The 22,177-nt window shown below is 41.0% G+C and overlaps 1 protein-coding gene across 1 annotated transcript in view; it reads right to left on the minus strand.

Moving 5' to 3' along the window:
* The window catches only part of TNNI3K (TNNI3 interacting kinase), a 100,214-nt gene that overhangs the window by 36,504 nt on the left and 41,533 nt on the right, over window positions 1–22,177 (minus strand). Inside the window, exons 18-19 of the mRNA XM_075710823.1 lie at window positions 1,666–1,718; window positions 181–233 (exon numbers count right to left, since the gene is read on the minus strand). Of these exons, the coding sequence (XP_075566938.1) occupies window positions 181–233; window positions 1,666–1,718 (106 nt within the window). The remainder of the gene's footprint in view (window positions 1–180; window positions 234–1,665; window positions 1,719–22,177) is intronic.

Below are 22,177 nucleotides of genomic sequence, written 5' to 3' on the forward strand. Positions count from 1 at the left end.
ACTCATCTCTGCTACTAAAGAGGCTTAAATTTAACTCCCCCCAAAACAATCATTAAGACAGTTAAAATACTATACCAGTTCATCTTTAAAAAAAAAAAAAATTTTGAATGTCATTTTCTCCTAACGTGAGTTTGCCTGTATGTTTTATACTAATTATGTGGAACAAAACAAGAAACAAACCCCAGGTTGTTTTGTCATGTTGTCTTCATCCAGGGATTGCAAAAATCTAGATTCTGAAACAAACAGAACAAAAAAAAAAAAAAATAATGTCAAGCCAATAGAGATACCCACCTTATTATACAAAAGTCTTGGTACAAAGTGTTGGGTGTGGTGGTGGGGTTGTTTTTTGTGGGTTTTTTTTTTTTTTTAAATAACTCTGGGGTTTTGAGAGTCCAGGAGAACTGTGATAGCTGTTTTTCAACAAGGACGTGTACAGACAATGAGGCTTCTGAAACCTGCATGCCAAATTCAGCACTGGCATAAATCTACAAAGCTCCATCAACATTAATAGAGTTTACAGGAGCTGAGGATCCAGCTCAGAATTTGTGACCTCATGGTTATTTGTACTGATTAATATAACTGTATCTAGATTTACAACGAACAGTCACTGAGCCCTGCATTAAAATGCAATCCCACAGAAGCCTGTCAGTCTTATTTAGTGTCAAAAAAGCAGCCCACCTAAAAATGGCAAGATCTTGCGTGAATATAGTGAAGGTGGTATATACTACATTTTGTGAGACATAAGTAAGTCCCCAAGCAGGACGTAGATGCCTTTGACATATCAGAAAAATACACTTAAGTGTGCATCTGTATGAGTAAGAGTATTGTCAGCAACGCCCAGACAAGTAGCTACTCCCATGTGGTCCAAGCCTTGTGCTATCTCCTTGCTTCAGCAGGCTGGATAACAGCAGGTCTGGGTCAGCACTGGGTCCCTCACAGATACGGTCATGCTGCCATCACCCTCCTCCTATGTTAAGACGATGTTCGTGCATCTCTATTGAGCACATCTGTGGTCATATTGCACAGTGACAATGGCCACGTCTTAAGTCGAGTGGTTCCTGAGGAGTTAGGTCAAACCCAGCTCCCTGAACTCCACCCTTGCACCAACAAGAATGCATTCCCATGGAGCTTGACTGATAAACACCAAGACAATGCATGAAATATGGACTCATAAAGTATATCCTTGTCTAATTTTGAGCACAAAGTTACTAAGGTCCATAGCTGAAATAACGAGCTACATTCTCCTCTTTTAACTGAAAGAAACCTGTCCCATTGCCATGGGGCTTGGTTGCCAACAGACAGACTTGCACAATAACACCATCCTCAGATCTTGAGCACTTGCCATGAAAGAGGAGGGCGCATCTTCTATTACAGGCATTTTCACTCAACTTCTTCCTCTAACCTACCGCTAGAACTTCCTCAAACTGAGATGCATCCACCTCACTATCATCTGGGCTTCCTTCTCAGATAAACAGTGGGGTACTCCACAGCACCTGCTAAATTAGATGAGACAAAAACCAGGGGTATTCTCATTCCTAAAAGCCTTTTGTGTCCTCTCATAATAACAAAATGAAGGGTAACCTCCTCAGCATTTTCTTAATCAGCAGATGTTTAGTTTTAGAGAATTTGAGGTTAATTTATAAACGTTTCATAAAAACTCCTTACCTCCAAAATCAGCAACAACTGCATGACCATCCTCATACAGGAGAATATTGTGACTGGGGAAAAATATATTATTATAGGTAATTGTTTAATAGTGTCTTAAAGATGGTAAAAATTTTACAGTTTTTGGTTCATAGCTAAACTCTTGAGGAGTTCAAATCACCTGTTTAAGCAGATAAATGTCTATAGATAAACCACTTTTAGCTACATCTCAAATTTATTGTTATAAAGTACACATTAACTCTGAGAAGGCAAATGCAATAGCTTCATAAATGAGAATGGCAGCTTCTAATCAATACTAGAGCAAAACAATTTCTGTAATTAGTTACAGATCAAGTATAATAGCTTTATTCAATATGTACACTAAATCGCAGTGATGAAGTGAAAAAGATGATGTTTGAATATAAACACGGTGACAGCCTTTAAATAAAATTACATGGACTGATTCTTTTCTCTTTTAAGGCTTGCATAAGTGTAAATTCACAGTGGTAATTCCTAATTTATGTCTATATACAGAAGGGAAGGAACAGATCTGAAGAGTCCGTATAGAATGGATCACTAGAAGCCGTAAGAAATCCATTAAGCTGGGGAAAAAAAAATGATGACACAATGGTAAGTCCTATTCAATTTAGTAACCACACTTAAAAACACATATGTTACTTTCATGAGTTGAAGTACTTTATTTCTTAAAACATCTCCATTTGTTTATGAAAAGAAGACACGTCATTCATCCTGTAGCTTATCTCAGCGTGTAGGTTGAAAGCTTCTCTTTGCTTGCACGAATGGAGATTTGTCAGTTTTCTAGAGATAAGGTTTCAGTCCTACCCTCCATTCGTGTTGCAGTTCTACAGTGTCCCTTTTATAACGTCTTTGAGAGCTAGCAGAGTACAACTGATGATGTGTGCTAAGTTACTTTGGACCTGAACTGAGTCTCAGGTAAAGTGCCAGATTTCTGTCTGCTTAATACATCAGGAGCACTTACTGATTTTTTACTGTTTCACCTTATTTTCCGTGAAATGTATATTCCTTGTCATTGTTTGATAGGCATAATCACAAGAATAAAGTATTGTTCATTATTGGACATCAAAAAAACCCACATTTTGCCTCTATCTTTAAAAATTACACTTGCAAAAATTACAGTGCATTTTCACTGTGGTAGTGGAACCTCTTGGTGGCATCTCCTTCCAAAGCTCCCTAGGCAAACTGGTCCATACAGTGAAATTAGCATCCCTGGAGACTGTTGGTTGCAACTATGAACAAGGAAGTATTTGGGGTGATGGCTAGTGCCCTGTAGAGAGTGGAGCCTGCGCTGCTCAGGACTGTGGTCGGGGCTGTGGTTTAACCAAGCAGGATTTTGCAGACAGGAACACTGTACAGCCCAACGCTTCTGGGAAATGCTGGAGTTACTGTGCGAGGGCTGCAGAGCTGACCTGTGTCTCTTCCCTACCTCTGCTCACCCCAACTCCAGGTGCTACAGCTAGAACTGCCTGTGCACCGTGGAAAATGCCCTGGATTTCAGGTGCACTGCTGCCTGCTTGAGGCTCACATTCACATCACTGAATTGCAGACAGCAAGAAATCCCAGGAAAATTTGATATTCATGTTAGACATATACGTTAGATTTTTAATTCAATATAAAATCTTCACCTTTGCCCCAGACAGTTTCTGGAGTTAGGAATAAAGGAATAAATGCAGGAAAATTCTTGTTTGCTCAGCGCATGTATGGGGCAACCGCTGTCAGGACATCTAGAGATCAGAGAAATCATTTATCAAAGATAGTTACATGTACTGACACCCTATTAAAGTGTTTTGATTTCTGTGAAATCTTTGAAACCATAGCAACTGCAGGCCTCAGTGAATGTAAAGGATTGGATAACCAGAACTTTACCTTAGATTGTCAGCAGAGATATTTGGAGGCTTAAAGTTAAATCTACTGGATTTGTTCTAAAACTACTAGAACCAAAGAGGTGAATTATGAGATTTGTGTGGTGGTTTAAACCCATTTATTGAAGGTAATGTGAAGAAAATTTAGCTTTCTTTACATATTATTTGTTCAAAGACAGTGAGGGATATGGATAATGTCTGGGAGGAAATCTAACCCCACGTATTCATCCTTTCTATTAATTAGAGGATTTAAAAAAATAAGCTTCCAAGTATGAACACAACTACAGAAAGATTTCTACCTAATACTATAAATATTTCTTATCCATTTTATGAAAGTGTTCACCTTGTGAGCAGGTAGGCAGGAGAACTGCAAACCAAACCAAACCAAAATAGTGTATTTTGGCTATCGCTCTCTACGACTACCTGAAAGGAGGTTGTAGCGAGGTGGGTGTTGGTCTCTTCTCCCAAGTAGTTAGCAATAGGACAAGAAGAAATGGCCTCATGCTGTGTCAGGGGAGGTTTAGATTGGATATTAGGAAAAATTTCTTCACTGAAAGAGTAGTCAAGCATTGGAACAGGCTGCCCAGAGAGGTGGTGGAGTCACCATCCCTGGAAGAGTTCAAAAAACGGGTAGACGTGGCACTTTGGGACATGGTTTAGTGGGCATGGTGGTGGTGGGTTGATGGTTGGACTGATGATCTTAGAGATCCTTTCCAATCTTAATGATTCCTAGTTTTTACTTTCAATAAAAAAGAATCCAGCCACCAAGACAGGAAACATGAAATTATGACTCTACCCTTAATTGGATTAGTGGTGGACTTGGTAATGTTAGGTTAATGGTTGGACTGGATGATCTTAAAGGTCTTTTCCAACCTAAATGATTCTATGATTCTATTTCTATTTCTAACACTGAAACTGTGAAAAGGAAGCTATTCAGATTAGATAAGAACCAAATGGGCATTTATTGCACATTTTCACCTTGATAGTTTCAACTAAGAGAAAAAAATAACACACTTGGAAAACAATGAATTCTCTTTAGGGGGCACTTTATTCTTGGGCTTGGACTGAACAGATAAAAGACTAGATGATACAAGTGAGAAAAGTATCAACTCCTGATTTCTGGAGATTTAGAGTAGATCAAATGTAAGTGAACAGGACAAAAGTTCCCAGCCTTGCAAGCACAATATCTTCTCTGGACGGATGCTCAACCTGAACTAATTAGCCTTCCTCAGAGGCACGGATAAGTCTTCTGGGCAGACTGCCATGACAACATACCAATTTTTTTAGCTCAGGATTGGTATTCTCATGCAGGAGTATAGGTATATGTTTGTTACAGCTGTATCAGCTCACCTGCAACTAGCTCAGGAATTTTTCACATGGAGTTGGCATTTGGAAATGCCTTCTGTTGACTTTGAAATTAATGTTTGAAACAATATGTGCTGATAGAAAACAAAATATTGAGCGTGAGTCTCCATAAACTTTACTGCTTCAGCAGAATGGAAACAAGAAGAAATTCTGGCTGTGTAGGAACTTATGGTGGGAAAACCCCATCCCTATGTATTTGGCATTTCCAGGGAGACTTCAGTTCAATTAATTTATCAGAGGACTTGGAACCTGGATGAACGGGTCTCTGTCTATACATATATCGACAGTTGGAGAATATCAGCTTATAAAGCTGTGGCACTCTTCCAACCCATGCAGTGGGGAAGCGGGTATACAAGCTGTGCTCCAAGGTGGCTGGCATTTACAATGAGTACCCAACTTATGTTTTAGATGAGGAGAGAAGAATTTCTTCCTTGGAGCGATATATAGAACTTAAAACAAGGGCTTCTCTAAAGTCACTGCAATTATTGCACCTTGATTGAAACTCATGGCTCAAGAGCCTCACTTCTCCAGCATCACCTGGTAGTTGGATGGCCATTGCCTACAGAAAGCTCTCTCTGGATTTCCGAGGTTGAGACCCCCATTGAAAGAAAGGGCTCTGGAGGAAGCGAGTGTGCCAGCATATGTAGCACAAATATCAGCTCCATCAAAGGAGGAAAAACAGAGTTGGGTTGAATTTTATGCACATTTAAGAGCAGAGTTTCTGAGACCCTGCAGACTGCATTCAAGTTAGAAACAGTGTTGTAAAGATGCCCATATGTACAGTCCATAGCGTGCACCGGGGACATTTTGGATTATCTGCCTGTCCAGGCACTGCTGAAGTCTCCGTTCTCTGAGAATTTAATTTTCTTTTCATTTGATAATGATGTTGTCTAACCCTAAAAGAAGACAACACTGTATTCTCCCTGAAGCTATCAACATACTACAGATACTTAAGCAAGTGACTTCCAAGCTCTTGGTTCTGTCTCCCTGATGAGTGTTGTATAGGAAAAGATTTAGAGCTATAGGGCAGCTGGAAATTACTTCCCTCCAAAAAGGACATGATAAAACTCTTGTTCAGAGACATCTCATTCCTTAATAGCTACTAAAAGGATGCTGCCAAGAGAACCCAAATAGCTGTAATCTCTTGTCTCTTCCATACCCCATAGTTTGAGAGTAAACAAATAGCCATCAAATTAAGCACACAACATCAGTCTGTAACAAATTAAACTTAACCTTTCCAGCTCTGCCTCAGCATTTTGTTATTATTTTGCAATTTCATTAAGAAAAAAAACCCCAAACTGAAAAACATAGAAAGGAGTTTTCATTTCTTAAGTAAGCAGCAATTGATAACTGAAATTTACAGAAGAGTTTCAAAGTGAATGTCTAATTACAGGGAGGTTTTTATATCATCTTTATCTCTGTAGTATACCTCATCTCTCACTATTTCAGTTTCTAAGAGAAATGTGGGGGAATTGCACAGATGATTTTCTATAACCAAGTGACAGAACAGACAACACTCTGCTCCTTGCTGCATCATTTTTTAAGATCACATTTACAGGAGAAGGCGGACCCAGTTCTACACTGCTTTTCACAGGAGGAACAACAAACACTGACCTTCACACACCTCTGGCCAGCTGCAGGGCTCACCCTCAGCCATAACCCCCTGCAGCGAATGGCAGAGGTGCGATCGCTCCCTCCTCTTCCCTGCCACAGCCTTGCAGCTGCCACGAGTGTATAGGACCGTTCTGCCTTTGCCTTGAGGCTCCCGAAGCGCTGGGCTGGGCAGCCCCCAGCTGTGCTGGAGTGCTGCCGTTGGCTTTCTAGAGCTAGCCAAGTGGCTTAAAGGCATTTAGCTCACAAGCAAACTCCTTTCAAAAGCTCTGTAAAGTCACGAAGAAAGCCAATCGTAAAAATAGATACGTATATAAAGAAAAGTAATCAAGAGCTGAGAACTGAGTGCTTAGGAGCTCTGCAGTACTTTCATTGAGGACTTGTGTAATTTCAAATGCTTCTTTCTTCCTCTCCAAGTGGTGAGACATTCAGCTAAAGCATCATGATTCAGTGCACACCGGGTTAAAGCAGTGGTTCCTCTGAACTCACGAATCCTCAGCCACCAGTACCTGTCCCACGCACTCCCAACTCCATCTGGTTGTGGGGAGTGAGCTGCGGCACTGGGAGGAGCACACAGAGCTGCTGGCTCTGTCCCTCCACCCACCTGGCCTGTCCCCTGGCAGCATTTTCCCTCTTCTTGTCTCTGTGAGGAGTGCCACAGACAGCTGGACAAAACATGGCTGCTGGCTGGGTTGGGTTGAAGCCGATGCCTGAGGCTGAGGACTGAAATAACCTCCTGCCACCTGGCAGTGGCTATGCTTTGTCCTTGTTCGCACAGACAGCCAGAGCTGCCTGGGCAGCCAGGAAGTGCCAGGGGGAAGGTGTTCCCACACAGGGGGGATACATCAGACAGAATCTGACTTAGCCCTCCAGAATCATAGAATCATAGAATCATAGAATCATTTAGGTTGGAAAAGACCTTTAAGATCATCCAGTCCAACCATTAACCTAACATTATCAAGTCCACCACTAATCCAATTAAGGGTAGAGTCATAATTTCATGTTTCCTGTCTTGGTGGCTGGATTCTTTTTTATTGAAAGTAAAAACTAGGAATCATTAAGATTGGAAAGGATCTCTAAGATCATCAGTCCAACCATCAACCCACCACCACCATGCCCACTAAACCATGTCCCAAAGTGCCACGTCTACCCGTTTTTTGAACTCTTCCAGGGATGGTGACTCCACCACCTCTCTGGGCAGCCTGTTCCAATGCTTGACTACTCTTTCAGTGAAGAAATTTTTCCTAATATCCAATCTAAACCTCCCCTGACACAGCATGAGGCCATTTCTTCTTGTCCTATTGCTAACTACTTGGGAGAACAGACCAACACCCACCTCACTACAGCGTCCTTTCAGGTAGTTGTAGAGAGCAATAAGGTCTCCCCTCAGCCTTCTCTTCTTTAGGCTAAACAATCCCAGTTCCCTCAGCCGCTCCTCATAAGACTTGTGCTCCAGACCCTTCACCAGCTTCGTTGCCCTTCTCTGGACACGCTCCAGCACCTCAATGTCCTTCTTGTAGTGAGGGGCCCAAAACTGGACACAGTATTCCAGGTGCAGCCTCACCAGTGCCGAGTACAGGGGGACAATCACCTCCCTGCTCCTGCTGGCCACACTATTCCTGATACAAGCCAGGATGCTGTTGGCCTTCTTGGCCACCTGGGCACACTGCTGGCTCATGTTCAGCCGGCTGTCAACCAGCATCCCCAGATCCTTTTCGGCCAGGCAGCTTTCCAGCCACTCTTCCCCAAGCCTGTAAGGTTACATGGGGTTGTTGTGACCCAAGTGCAGGACCTGTCACTTGACCTTGTTAAACCTCATACAATTGGCCTTGGCCCATCAATCCAGCCTGTCCAGATCCCTCTGCAGGGCCATCCTACCCTCGAGCAGATCAACACTCCCACCCAGCTTGGTGTCATCTGCAAACTTACTGAGGGCGCACTCAAAAAGGAGTCTCAGGAGGGCAAGGGGACAGATAGGGTTTGATTCAGTTCATTTGGGGTGGTGCGAAGCTGCACCGCTTGCACCTACAAGCATTGTACCTCACTGCTGGAGATGATGCCAGGCTGACGGGACAGGGAGGCAGCATGTGCATTTTCTCACAATGCATTCAAGAGGCTGCAACAGCACAACTGGCTTTCTGTGTGCTCACCAGTGTGTATGCATTGGTTTCCAAGGTGGTTAATACATGGGAAAGGAGCTGGGCACCTCTGAAGTGCAATAATGTGTGTTGCTCTAGTTTGAGCAAAGAAGTCTAAAGAGTCTGACTGGGTGGAGCAGACTGCAGAACAGGCATCCTGTGCCATTATTCCAGATGCTTTTATGTGCCACTCACCGGGGAAAAGAAAATTTGCTAAGCACTAGTTTCCTGAAAAGTTAAGAAAAGGAACACTAAAATACACAAACATGATTGGCCAAAGTGGGAATTCTGGTTTTGATTTTAGCTGAGGGAGTATTTGTATTGATAATCTTTGCACTGACTACTCTTCGCTTCAACAAGTAATGAAGTTCCCACCGCCGCTCATCCTGCTCTCTCCTCCACAATCTTGCCCCACTCGAGAAGCCTGAACACTAATGAGATCTGGAAGCGAGGACTGTGTCTTTGAGAGCAGCCACATCTTGCTTCGGCCACATGTCTATTAGCTTAGGGAGCATTTTGACTTTTGAAGGTCAGCAGTAGGGCAGGGTAATTCTTGGCAGTGTTTCTGCTTGTTTTTGAGTTCAGATCTAAGGAGCAAATTGCAGCCCATTCGCTGCTTTCCCAAATGAGCCTGGAGGGGCTTGTTTGCCAATGAGCCTGGAGGGGCTTGTTTGACAAGAGTCTGAATCCTCTGGCAAAACAGCTTGATGTAGCACTTAATAGCTAACACACAACTTTATTTGGAAGGTTCAGATAGCTTCTTTTGGTGGTAGAAGTGTTAAGAAACAGCTACCTCATTGGTATTCCTATTTCAGCAGTTTGTAGCTAAGTAGCAAATGTCAATCTGGGCTGAGCTGTGATTTTACCAAAGGCCAGCCACATGAACAGAGGTTAAAAAAAAAAATCTACCACTTCTTATTTCTACTCCTGGCCTGCCTGTGATATACATAAGTATACCTGTTTGTCATGATGCTGGCATAGTCGATGTTAATATATAACTTCAGAACCACAGAATTATTAATAATTTTAATTAGTCAAATGCAACTAACTAGTATTAATTATTTACTCAGATTCAGGGTTTTTCTCCAGAATAAACTCACCAAGAAAAATGACAGAAGCCAATTTACAATGTGACATTTAAAACAAGACTGGATGAGGATTGCAGAAAAAGACAACTGGGAACAAATACACAATGGCCTTTAGGGACTACAGCATTGATCTGATCTGAACTCCCACATAACACAGGACATTCGACAACTCTAAATTGTTGCTTCAGTGTAAGAATTGTGGCTGAACTGGATCATACATTTTGGGAAAAGGCGACATGTTCCTCATTGGTGAGACAGTTACTTTACTCTGATGTTGAAGGAGCCAAAAGGTTGTTTGACTGTACTGGCATAATTTTCTAAATGGTTACGACATAACCCACACTACTAAAATGTAGCCCTCTTTGGAAGGCTTTTAGCTTGCATGTGCCCAGCACATGCATTAAATTTGTAACTCATAACAAATCTGCAACTGACATGTGACCACATTGATCTACAAACCAGAATTCTTCTAATTGACCATGGTTGGAAGGTCTAAAAACCTCATGCAGAATACATACACAGTCTTTCAGGTAATTCTCTACTTACACCTATTTTATAAATACTCCAGACGTTTTGTCATCTTCTCAAACCCCCTTAGCTCAACACAACTACCTAAGAAGAACACAACAGCACAAGAATGACAAGAAGCTCAAGGACTTCTTGCTGATTTTCTGCTACCCACTCCAATTTATCCATAAGATGCATATGCATAAGTGTTAGAATTATTAACAAAAGGACACTGGGATGGAGGCATTTGCAGAAATTTGATAATATACAAACAGAGATTAGGTTAATGTACCAAGAAAAATTAAGCCTCAAAGGTCTTGGAAATAAACTCATTTAGTAGAGCAGGTTGGGAAATAAGCCCATGTATTTCCGGAAATTTTCAAGATTGCAACTTTTGATTTTTTTCCTGAATTAAGATGGAAAGCAGACATTTCATAATGTGCTGTGCAAAGAAAATGACATTTTTTTCCCTGTAACTAACTAAATAACCTGACTGAAATGTTCCACTCTGAATTTATCCTCTAAGCTAGCCTACATTATAAATTATGATAAATCCTAGGAGCCTACATTCTTCAACTATGAAACAACTTCATGCAAAAAGGAAATTTTTTATAATTCCCAGGGATAACTTCCATGAACTTCATGCCTTACTGAAAACAAAACCAAACCGTAACTTCTCTGATAGAAAATACTTCGGATGGGAAGTTTCCAGTTAGCCCTACCAAGGTTTATATGCAGACTGGTCACTAGAGGGGGGGTGCAATGCACAGTTTGTAAGCATGTCACATTATCTCTGAATTTTCTTTCATTGTGGGTCTCTGTGATATGGATCAATTATACCCTTTGGCAACACTTGTTTTAGCTTAAATGCACATGTTAATTCTGGAGAGATAATTCAAATTATATTTACTTTGCCAAAAGTATAGAGAAAAAGAGCAAACAGTTACAAAGCATGGGAAATTTTGGGGTAGATAATACTTTCTTTTTGCCAACTTATAACACTATAAATTAAGATAGGTTTGTATGTTTCTTGTGCTTGCCAATATGTTGTGGAACTAAACCATTTGGGAGTAATAGGCTTTACCAGGTATTCATCCTTCTTTTAATATTATTTTATTTTTTATGTGCCCAATCCTTAATGTACCAAAAAAGGAGTAAGACAGAAAAAAAGGAGACATCCCCTTTCCCCTCTCACAGTCTTTTAATACGCAATGAATGGCAGTGAGCATTAAATCAAATCAATTTCTTTGACATTCTTGGCTACATCTCTCAAAGACAGACACGTTCCCTGGTCATTTAGGAAACACTACTGGTTTTGCGAGCACTGTGACACTGCAAATATGGCTTAGTGAATCTTCAAAACCTTATTCTTGAAAATATATGTTTCTCCTAATACCAGTCCCCATCTCATGGCTTTTGACTGGACTGTGGAACTTGAAATCAAAGCTGTTGGCAGCAGTCCTTCCTCTTTTGTGGTACTTCTTTAAGGAGGGATAGAGAAGCAAATGATTGAAGCTCTGTCAATCAAAATGACCAAAATTGAATCTAGTCCAAAATGTCTTCTCTTCTGTGTTTTGTAAGGGGCTTGGTCTAATCTACTGGTAGGTTTTGCCATATGAAATGAAATATTCTGCCAGAGACAAGGTGTGAAGCCAGCTTTGTATACTATTACTAGAATTCATATACGCATTTCATTTTGAAGTCAGTCCACCTTTGGGGAAGGTTTTGGACTAGATGATCTTGGAGGTCCTTCCCAGCTTAACTATTCTATGATTTTATTAACCATAGCTTTCCAGTGGCCTCCCTTTAATCTCTCAGTATGCAAGCACCTCTTTATGTAATAAACTACATAGGGATTCACTAAGGGAATTCATTAATTCCCCAAGCATTGCATAAACACCTATATGCGTAGTTGACACATATGGGCTTTTACTTCTGTGGATCTATAAATGCCTTTTGAATGCACTTATTTCCTGCTCCTCTTCTTCTTCATACTAATTGAATATACAAAACAGCGTGTCATTTTACTACAATGCCCACACATTTGACAGCATATACTTAGCAGAACTGAAGTGTTCCCTCCCCATATACAAATAAATTTTAGCTACTCATGCTCAGAACAGGCTATAGAAAGACTCTTCTTTTTATGCCAGTGTAGCAAATATAAGCAGTTTTGCAGAAGGTAGCTAACTAACAACAAAGAACTATCTTCTCTCTCTTGGTTCTGCAGGCTGGAAATACCAGGCCTGTGATTTCAGAGGTCTTTCTCAGAACCGAGGATGCATTCAGTGTAACAGAATCTTGGTGTAGTCTGTGCGCTACTGCTTGAGATATTCCATAGCCATAGATTCTTATGCACCATAAAGACAGACAGTTGCACTCCTGGGACTGCAGTATTTTCACATTGCCATCCACCTGAACTACAGGACCTTCACTTGGGAAAACTCCTGGTGTGACTCATGTTCACAAGGTTTGATGGAGTTGTTTATAATTTGGAAAGCTGAACAGAAACATGTAACATTTATTTAATATAACAAAATTGAGGTCACTAAGGAGTTAGGAACATAAGCCATACTCACAACACTATGTGACTTCAAATTGGAATTAGGTTTTACAGTGGCTAAAAACTAAGGTGAGCACCTACACTGTCATCACTAGGACAAAAAATGCAAAGCTTGTCTAAAGAGAGAGAACACAGCAGTTTTGGAAGGCACCTACTTTACATTAAGAGAATAAAAGTCCTATGATAATCCAAAAGAAGGTGAAGAGGACAGTCAATAGATGTTGGTAGATCTAGGGCACTTGCAACTTTTAAAGTGAAGGCAAGCTATGAAAAGATCATTAGATTATCTGCTACTTAAAGTCTTGAATATGTAGTGGTGTTCCAGCTGAAATGTATGCACTAGTCAGATAAAGTTATGGCCCACATTATACATACCAGACTCTGAAATGGTTGGTTCTAAGAGCAGAGGACTGGGTTTGTTGTCTCACATAATGTCTCACAGTGCTAAGCTGAGTGATGACTAAAATGATTCTTTTTGGTTTTATTATCTGCAGAGCAGGAGGAACAAGAGACTAAGCATGGTGCTTGAAAAATACCCCCCATATGAAAAAAAATTATGAGCTTGCTTTCTTGGCTGTGTAGGAACAGACTATTTTGAATCTAAGTTTGTTTTCCAGTCTTCAGAAATATTTCAGGTTCGTGTCTTCAACATGACACTCTCAATTGAAGGTTTTTTAGAAAAGAAGCTGAACTGTAAGATATGAGGGTTTAGGAAACCATAGTTTGAGGTCAGTAAATTGCAGAAAATAAGGGTAATAGTTTTCAAGTAAGGATAGCTACTAGTTAGACTAAAAGGTGATATGATTCGCTTCACTCTATTTACAGCTTCTGAGATCCTTTATTCTTAACCTTGCAGTGGATCATTGCAACATCAGTGCGAAATTATAAATGGTTGTATCCTGCAATGGGCATTGATTCCAGGGGATATTACTCTATACAAACTTCTGATGTGAGCCATAGTACTTATTGATTTCATCAGTGTCCAAATTACTTTTCTTGTAATATTGACTTTTTTTTCCCCAAGATCATATACATGTGAGCAGAACAGTCTTCACATTAAAGAATCTGGCTTTCAAAACAGTTAAAAACATTTCTGTGCTGCCCTTCCAAACCCTGAGCAGTGTTTCTGAATCACATGTTACCAGACTGTGTGTAGCAGAGAAAACAGGCTAAATAAATCATAAGCCAGTACCTGTCCTTTGACTCATGTACAGGAGTCCCATCGAGCTCCCTGCAAACTGAGGTTTTCAACACCTCTCCTAACTGTGGTGCTTGTTCAGGTGTAGAAATACAGATTTAATAGTTTAACACAACACATCCTGACTTAAAACCCTTGCTATGATTCCCTGCTCTCTCTTCTGTTTATAGAAATACAAAAAAACATTGTAATTTCTCAAAATGCTGAGATAGGGCCTGGGCTGAGTGATGATGTCTCAGCTGCATTCAGGACTCAAGACAGAGGATGTTACTGAACTGGGGATGCCCTGGCGGGGTGGCTTAAGAGGGCCCATGGAGGGAAGCCCATGGCGAGTGCGTGTCTCAGCCTGCTGTAGAGCAGCGCCTCTCCGGGCAGATGCAGACAGATGTTATTTTCCCTTTGGAAGGTGTGCTGGTGCTGGGGCTGTGTGTGTGTCGGTACAATGCTGTGTTCAGTACACTCTGCCCTGTCAGCAAACCACTTGGCTCGGATGCAGTGCTACGGGCATTCTTCATTTCCAGCAACCTCAACACAGAGACAGAGAAAGTCATGCCTGTTTACACCTGCGGGGAGGCATGTCTGATGCATTTCCAAAGCAGCTCTTCACTTTCCTACCATCCATAACAGGGTCATATTTTCCTCTGGTCGGGACACTGTCACTTGACCTTCACTCTCTTCCTTTCCCTCCTGCCTGCTCCCCTGTGTGATCCTGGGATCATACACTAGCCAGAAACACAGAGGCAGCTTCTCCTTTGTTTGGCTGTAGGGAATGGGATTCCCCCCCTGTATCCCTTTCTACTCTTCTGACTGCTTCACTAATTTTTGTTCCAGGTAGACACGTGACTGTGGCCACTGGAAGGCAGTGTTTTAACGGGTGGCTACATACCCCTTTTCACATAGGGAGACACAGCAAAAGGAAGAGGAGTCTGTGGTTGACATGAAGATGCAGGTACTTCACGGTTGGGTTTTTGTGTGTTTGTTTTTGTTTTAAGAGGAAACACTCCAGAGAAAACCTCCTAACACGAAGGATGCCCCAGCCGGCACTCTCATTCGCGCTGTCCTGAAGCTGGGGAGCTCTCTCAAATCTCGATGCGACACAAGGCAGCAGCCTCTCGCCTGGGCCCCTGGCCAGGTGCAGCTCATGAGAAGGGTGATTCCCAGGGAAAACCGGTGGCACCAAGAACAGCAGAGAGCAGGAGAATCCTGGTGCTGCCAGATCAGTCCCACTGAGTAGGGACCTGAAGTCAAAGGTATGTACAAGGGATGCTTTCCTCAGCTGTGCTCTCCCCTGCTCCAAAACCAGGCATCCCCAACAATTCCTTCATTGGGCAAGAAGACACAGGACTGTCTTATGCACTGGGAAGAAGGCACTGGCATGGCCTGATCAGGCTGCTTGGCTGGAGGGTTCCCCAGGACTGGCAGGGTGCAAGGGACGAAGGTGGGTCTTATAAACGGCCTGAAGACAGTCTGACAACCGATTTCCTCAGACGACAGAGGCTGAAGCACGCTGGTTTTGGTGGGACGTGTGCCTTTCTGAATTTGTGATTTTAAAACAACCATTACAAAGGCAGAGGCAGGCAGTACTCTATCAGTCACCACTAAAAGAAGTAAACGTATGCTCAGTGAAGAGGGACCGTGGTTATAGTTCAGGATGTACAGGAGAGCTAACATTTATTTCTGGGCTCTCTAAAAGGGCTCAATAAAATCCATTTGTTCTGACAGAACAGTAACAGTAGATCAAAATTCATTATTATGCTAGAAGGACGTCTGGAGATGTAAGCTTTTCTTTCAAACTTTGAAAAAGCTTTATGGATCTCAGTTTCCTGGGAGAGACTTTGTAGTAAGTACATAAAATGGAAAATGGAAGGCAAACTTGTGAAGAACAGATACCAGGAATTAACAAAACTGAAGCTTTGTTTTTCTTTGTTTGTTTCTATGTTTGATCAAGATAAAGAACAGCCAGCAGCCAAGTGAAAAAAGAACTCAGTGTGTGTGTTCTAAACAAAACATTACATTTACCCCAATTTGGAAAGATCAACTCAAGTATGTCAAGATTTTGTGAAGCCAGTAACACTGAGGTAGTGATGCAGCACAACGCAGCACAAATTGGGATTATTTAGAAGGCACCTGTGACATTCAAATCAGCAGGGAAAGACCTACATGCTTAAGAAGAGTTAAAATATCTTTAAATGTGGGGGGTTAGGAGAGTGAGAGCCACCCAACAGAGCCCCTGCTGCAAGCACTTTTTTGCACATAGGCTGCTCTGAGCAGGATCAGCTCTGCACAGATATGTGGTTCCTCATATCCTGCACAGTGTGACTGCACTAGTCTTTTATCTGAACACATCCACAGCTTAGGAATCAGCTGTACTCTTCCATGTAGCTCAGAAATAGGCTGAAGTGTGGTGAGTATCATTCTTTCTAGGAGAAAAAGAAAATCCTGAGTTCTTACACAGTAGTTAATTTGTTTTGCAAACCAGTGTGATACTATCACAGAATGGAAATATGTATTGCTGCAGGGACAAGACATCCGCCATAGATGCTAGCAAGCAGAAAAGCTGCAAAGAGCTGGAATAACATGTCCCCACTTCCACACTTAACTAGGTCTAGTTGGATATCTAGCTAAAACAGCAAAACACTGTTCAATTACTGTCACACTTGCTAGAGAAAAGAGGAGGTTCTGTACCTGGTACAGAAACTTGATGAGAGAGGAAACCTTTAAAAATAACTGGAAAAGTGAGCTATTGCCACATTTACAATCTTTTACAGCTCTATAAAAGTTGGATAGAATCAAGCTTAGGGACAAAGACAAAATACTTGCTATTTAAGTGTTTCCTAGTGAAAGATATGTACTATATCCAAGATGCAGTGCAAGAATATAGATAATGACCATGCAGCCAAAGTATCTTTTGCCTATTGCAAAATGTCATTTAGCAGGAAAAGTGTATATAAAATCTATTGAAAATTGATTTACTGATTCAAGGAAGCTATTGCAATTGATTTAATTTTCAGCAAAGAACATACAAGAGGAAGCAGAAAAACACCAGTTGTGTGCAACAAATAAAAAGCAAGGCTTTTAGAAATTAGCATCACAAACACAGATTTTCAAACAAACTGGGAATATGGTGAAAGATTCACAAAATGCTTTAGCCAGGTCAAAAGCTTCCAGTAATTCTGAGGATCAATATTTTCATACACCAGTCACTATGCCTTCACAGCACATGGCTTTTGAAGGGCTGAGCAAATTACAACATAAAAGCATATGAATGTGGACACAACAGTGCTTACATAGTATTTATCAAAATGTTGACTGACCCAAGTAAATTCAGGATCATGAAAAGTATATGAAAAAAAGAAATAAAAAAGTTGGCAATGGCTTACATGATGAAAGGAAAATGAAAGTAATATTGATGGTCTCAACAAAAAAGCATAACTTGCCCATATTAGAGCTGTAGATATGAGCAAGAACAGTCAAGCAAGGAACACAAATTTCACCAGATAACAGTTTTTAGGACAGAAAAAATTTAAGTTCTCCCAACCAGGACTCTCACAAATCACTGTCTTCAAGATTTCTAGCTTCACCTAAACCCAAACCTTGGGATGATAAATTTAATCATAAAAGTGTAGTGGGTTCATACAATGTAGCCATGACTCTTTTAGTTTATATTTAATCTGATTTTAGCTCCCATATATACTTTCCATCAAAATATTTAAGTGATTTGAGTATGACATGTGGAATTGTTTTGAGACCCCCACCAGATGGCAAATGAAAATATTAATCAAATGCAAGGCTGAATTAGAGAGACTCTTGAAGGCTGTACCCTGGGTTGAATGTAGGCACATGAATCATACAAAACTACAGTCTTTTCTGTGGTCTTGGTTCAAATTCGACCTCTCAGTAGGGACAAAAATTATCACCATTTCTCAATGTGAATAAAATGTATTGAGCCCTAGCTTCAACTTCAATCTGCTTGAGGATTGTATAGACCTTGAATAAACCCAACTTGATGATACACATAGTATGGGTTGACAGTTTTTGTGGAGAAGCCGAGAAATCAGTAAAGAGACCCTTTCTATGCATGACGTGCATAAGTCTTTCTGACAAAACAATGCCAAAATGCCCATCTTGGTGCTGAGTGTATGCACATATCTGAAATCAGGAGGTAGTCTCTGGAAGGGTTTTGTTAGTCTGGTACCACCAGTGAACACTACAGTTACTAATTTTTCTTTTCTAAACTAAAAATATAATCCACAGAAATAAGGTACATCTCAAAAACACTATTATTGCCACAGTGGCACTTGGAAATTTGAAAACGCCAGATGAGAAAGGAAATCTTAAGCCTCTGTTTTGAGAAATACAGCAAGATAAATCTGATCTGATCTGAGCTGACAGAAGGTTCATAATGAGTTCAGCAGAATCAGAAATTAATTGTCTTCTGTTAAGGCCATACACAGTTTGACATGTTGAGACCAAGCATCATTCTCTTTATGAAACCACAGAAGGGAAAAAATGAGAAAGAATCAGAAGTGTGTAATCATCCTGGCTTTTACAAAAGCAAGTACTTCTGCAGTCTTGCCAGATGCAAGGGCTTCTCCCTCTCAGGGCAAGAGACAGGCAAAGCACATTCAGTGTGTGTCCCTTTCCCAGAGAACACGGCCATGAAAAGCTCCTTCTACCTTTAACACACTGTGGATTTAATGAAAGGCAACTGCTATTTTAAGATTTCATAAGGGATTTTATAACAAAGAGGAGTTGCAGACACCATCCTCATTACCACCAGGCTTCCATCCTCTCTTTCATCTTTCTCACTAAGCCAGCTCTCAAAAACTTTTACAGATAGTTAGAGCCATCAAATGAAGGTTAGTAGCTCAAAGGCTTGGTCCAACCATGTTCAGCTGTTATGGCTTAAATTAAATTGTTACTAAAATGGCCTCTTTTTTATTAAAGTGCTATAATCATTGTGGCTACAATCTCTCATCACAGTATAAGTAGTAATAAGCTGATACGTGTCACCATTGTTGATAGCTATCAGAACTTCTCTTTCCAGAACTGGAAAGCAAAATAAAACTCCCAATTATTCTCAAAATGGAAGGATAACCCTTTTTCCAGGGTAGAGACATGAAAGATTCATTTTCTTCTCTGTTCTGTCAAGCCATATTGGAGATTTATTTAATACATTATGTGCATTGCATTAGATTTCAGAACTCACAAAGAGGGTTACAAGCTATGTGAAAATTTAAGGTAAAAAATTTAAGGCTCCTGTGAAGCCACTGGCAAAACTTAACACAAGAGGGTCAGAATTTCACTCTTGGTCTTTCTCTTCAGTTGTTGTAAAGATTTTCATCTAGTAATTGTGCCTGTGGGCTGACTGGGACTCATGCTGAAAACACGACTTCTGCTCTCACACTAAAAAGTTTCAGAAGTTAAGCTACTCTCAGCACCACACATCAACCACACTGATGTCTTTATAGCAAATTATCATTTGACCCTCACAAATATGATCTGGTAAAAGTTCTGTGAGGCAATGATGTGCTTTTTGGCTCTCTAGTGAGATACTGTTTTGGGTTTTCTTTTGTGGAAAACATTATTTAAAACCCTTCAGTGCAGAACTATTTTTCTAACAGCCAGTAGTGACAAGGCAGAAAGCTGAACCGTAAGGTTTGGATCTTTGCTGTCCTAAAACAGTTACACAGACTGCAGCATTCAGACATGGGGCTCTTGGGTTGCACCACAACTGAGACAAGAACTTCAGTTTCAAAAGAAAGCACCTTCCTCTGAGGTCCACAGTTTGGTGGCCCAAAAGGAACCTGTGAAGGGATGCAGGTATGTGAAGGAGACTCAGTGAGGAAGTGGAGGATGTGTGAAGTCAGAGCCGGTGGGGTGAGGAGAAGGGAACTTTGACTCTAAGGGGGAGAACAGGTGGTGGACATGGATGGTATGCAATGGAGAAATGAGGCAAGTACAGTCATGGAAAAAAAAAATGAGGTAGTAAGAAGACATTCTTACATTCTTCCAGCCCGTCTTTTTTGTAGGTTGAGATCCAGGTTGCTTTCTGCACAGGAAATCATAGCGAATCCACCTTATACTTTAAAAACTGGACACTCACTAATAAGGTCTGGCCTAAACAGCTTTTTTCTGTAACGTTTCCAAAAGCCTCTAGGACTGGTGGAGCCATGTTGCTGTTATCAACAGCTATTTTTTTTTCTTTTGAGAAATAAAAGTTAATGTAGAAAATCTCTGCCCAGTGCCAAGCTTTTGCTCACAATTTAATGTACTGAAAGTTTGTAATACAAGCAGTTTCTCTTTGCTCTTAATCCAGACCTTGTTGTACAAGATGGGCTAAGGTCCGTTTGCCAAAAGAGTAAAGGTATCTAGTTAGAAACTGTTAGCAATCCTGACTTGAGCCAAAACTGAAGAACTGAATGTCCATTTCAGTACTCTGGACTTATAGGGGATGCTTTGTAGAAGTAGAAGAGATGACAGTCAAAGGCAGAAAGCTGCTTGTTCAAAGCAGTGCACAGCTATGCTGTATGAGGGGAAAGCCCAACCACCCCCAGTTTGAATGATGTGCCTTTTGCATTAAAGGGCTAGCAGAACTAAGAATCATCTTTTGCCTTTAGCAAAAGGAAGCATTTTCATCTAAAACCTCACAATCCAATATAGTTAGGTATTTCACCACCCTTCACTGAAATATGCACACCCTGAGACTATTTTCATAGCTAGAAAAGCAAGAACAGATTTTCTCTGCATATACCATGGACTCAGTGCTTCCACTCAGGTATCACCAAAGAAACTGAATGAGTGCACTGACCTGCACTAGGTTTTAGCTCTTAGAAGTGATCCAATCAGAGATGCTTTTATCTGTAACAAATGGGCCAAACAAACCAAGAAAGGGATTATGGGAAAATATTTAAAGTAAAAAAGATGAAACAAACAAGGAAAAGGAAAAGAAGTAGTGAAAGAAAGCGACAAGGTGTTATTTGAAAACACGGTGCTATGCTGAAAATAAACAGAATTCTCAAAAGGAAAATTAAAAAAAAAAAGAAACACATTAAACAAGTACTTGTATCCATCCTTCCAGGACAGTGGAAGAAAGTATTTGCCTGTGTGGGAAATCCAGTCAACAAGGACAGAAACCAATGAATTAAGTGTTCAGCATTTCATCATTTCACTTATTAAAGAATTAGAGAGTCTTCATAATGACAAGATGTCAGGACCGCGCATGCTCTGCATTGAGCAAAAATAGTGAGACTGGGAGACAAAGCTGAAGAAGCCTTAGTTGTCGTTATCAAAAGCTGACTTAATTCAAGATATACTGCTAAAGACTAGAAAACACCAGTATAAGGCACCAGTAACAGACCAGGAAATTAGAGACCAGACACCTCACTGCCATTGTGGGGGGAGCACTCGCAGTTGTAAGGGGATGGAGAGGTTCAACATCGGCCGCAGGGAAGCACTGCCTGGTCAGGAGCAGCCGATGGCTGCAGGGGGGGAACCCCTGCCCCACCCATCCCTGGGGTTCTCTGCGGCTGCTGCTCCCAGGCAGGTGAGGTGCCGCAGAGTGCAGGACATGGTGCTTTTGGGGAGCGCTTGCTGCCCACCTCGGCTCTGCAGGCGAAGGTGAGAGCTGAGATGTCTCTGCCTGCCCGATCACACTGGGGAGAGCCCTAACGCTGCTCAGGAGGAGGAGGATACCCACGGGATCAGCACTGCGCTGACAGCTTGTGCTGCAGCAGCCATCACTCACAAACGTAGTCAAGAATACACAGTTTGTGCTTTCCCTTCTAAGTTTTCCCTGAATCCCGAATCGCTCAGAACTGGTTACTGCAAAGCTTTGCAGTCAAATCACTTGATAATGAATTGTAATTAGTTCAAAATGTATTAGAATAGAATTCGAACTGTGCTTAAGAGTTTGACTGTCTTAATGTCTCCTGCTAATTAATGGAACTGTTGGAATAAGTGATTTTAATGCACTGTTTCATTTTGCACTGACTCAGAACATTTTATGGAGCTTACTATTATTGAATAAAAAGTGGAGAACAGACATTTCTTGTCAACAACATATGAAGATGAAACATTCCATTTTTCATTTTTATTTTTTGAGATTTATTTGGTAAGTAGAATTATATTTTAAAAACTTGGAATTTGAATTAGAATTTAAA

This window comes from Pelecanus crispus, chromosome 5 (assembly GCF_030463565.1).
Source record: "Pelecanus crispus isolate bPelCri1 chromosome 5, bPelCri1.pri, whole genome shotgun sequence".
NCBI lineage: Eukaryota > Metazoa > Chordata > Aves > Pelecaniformes > Pelecanidae > Pelecanus > Pelecanus crispus.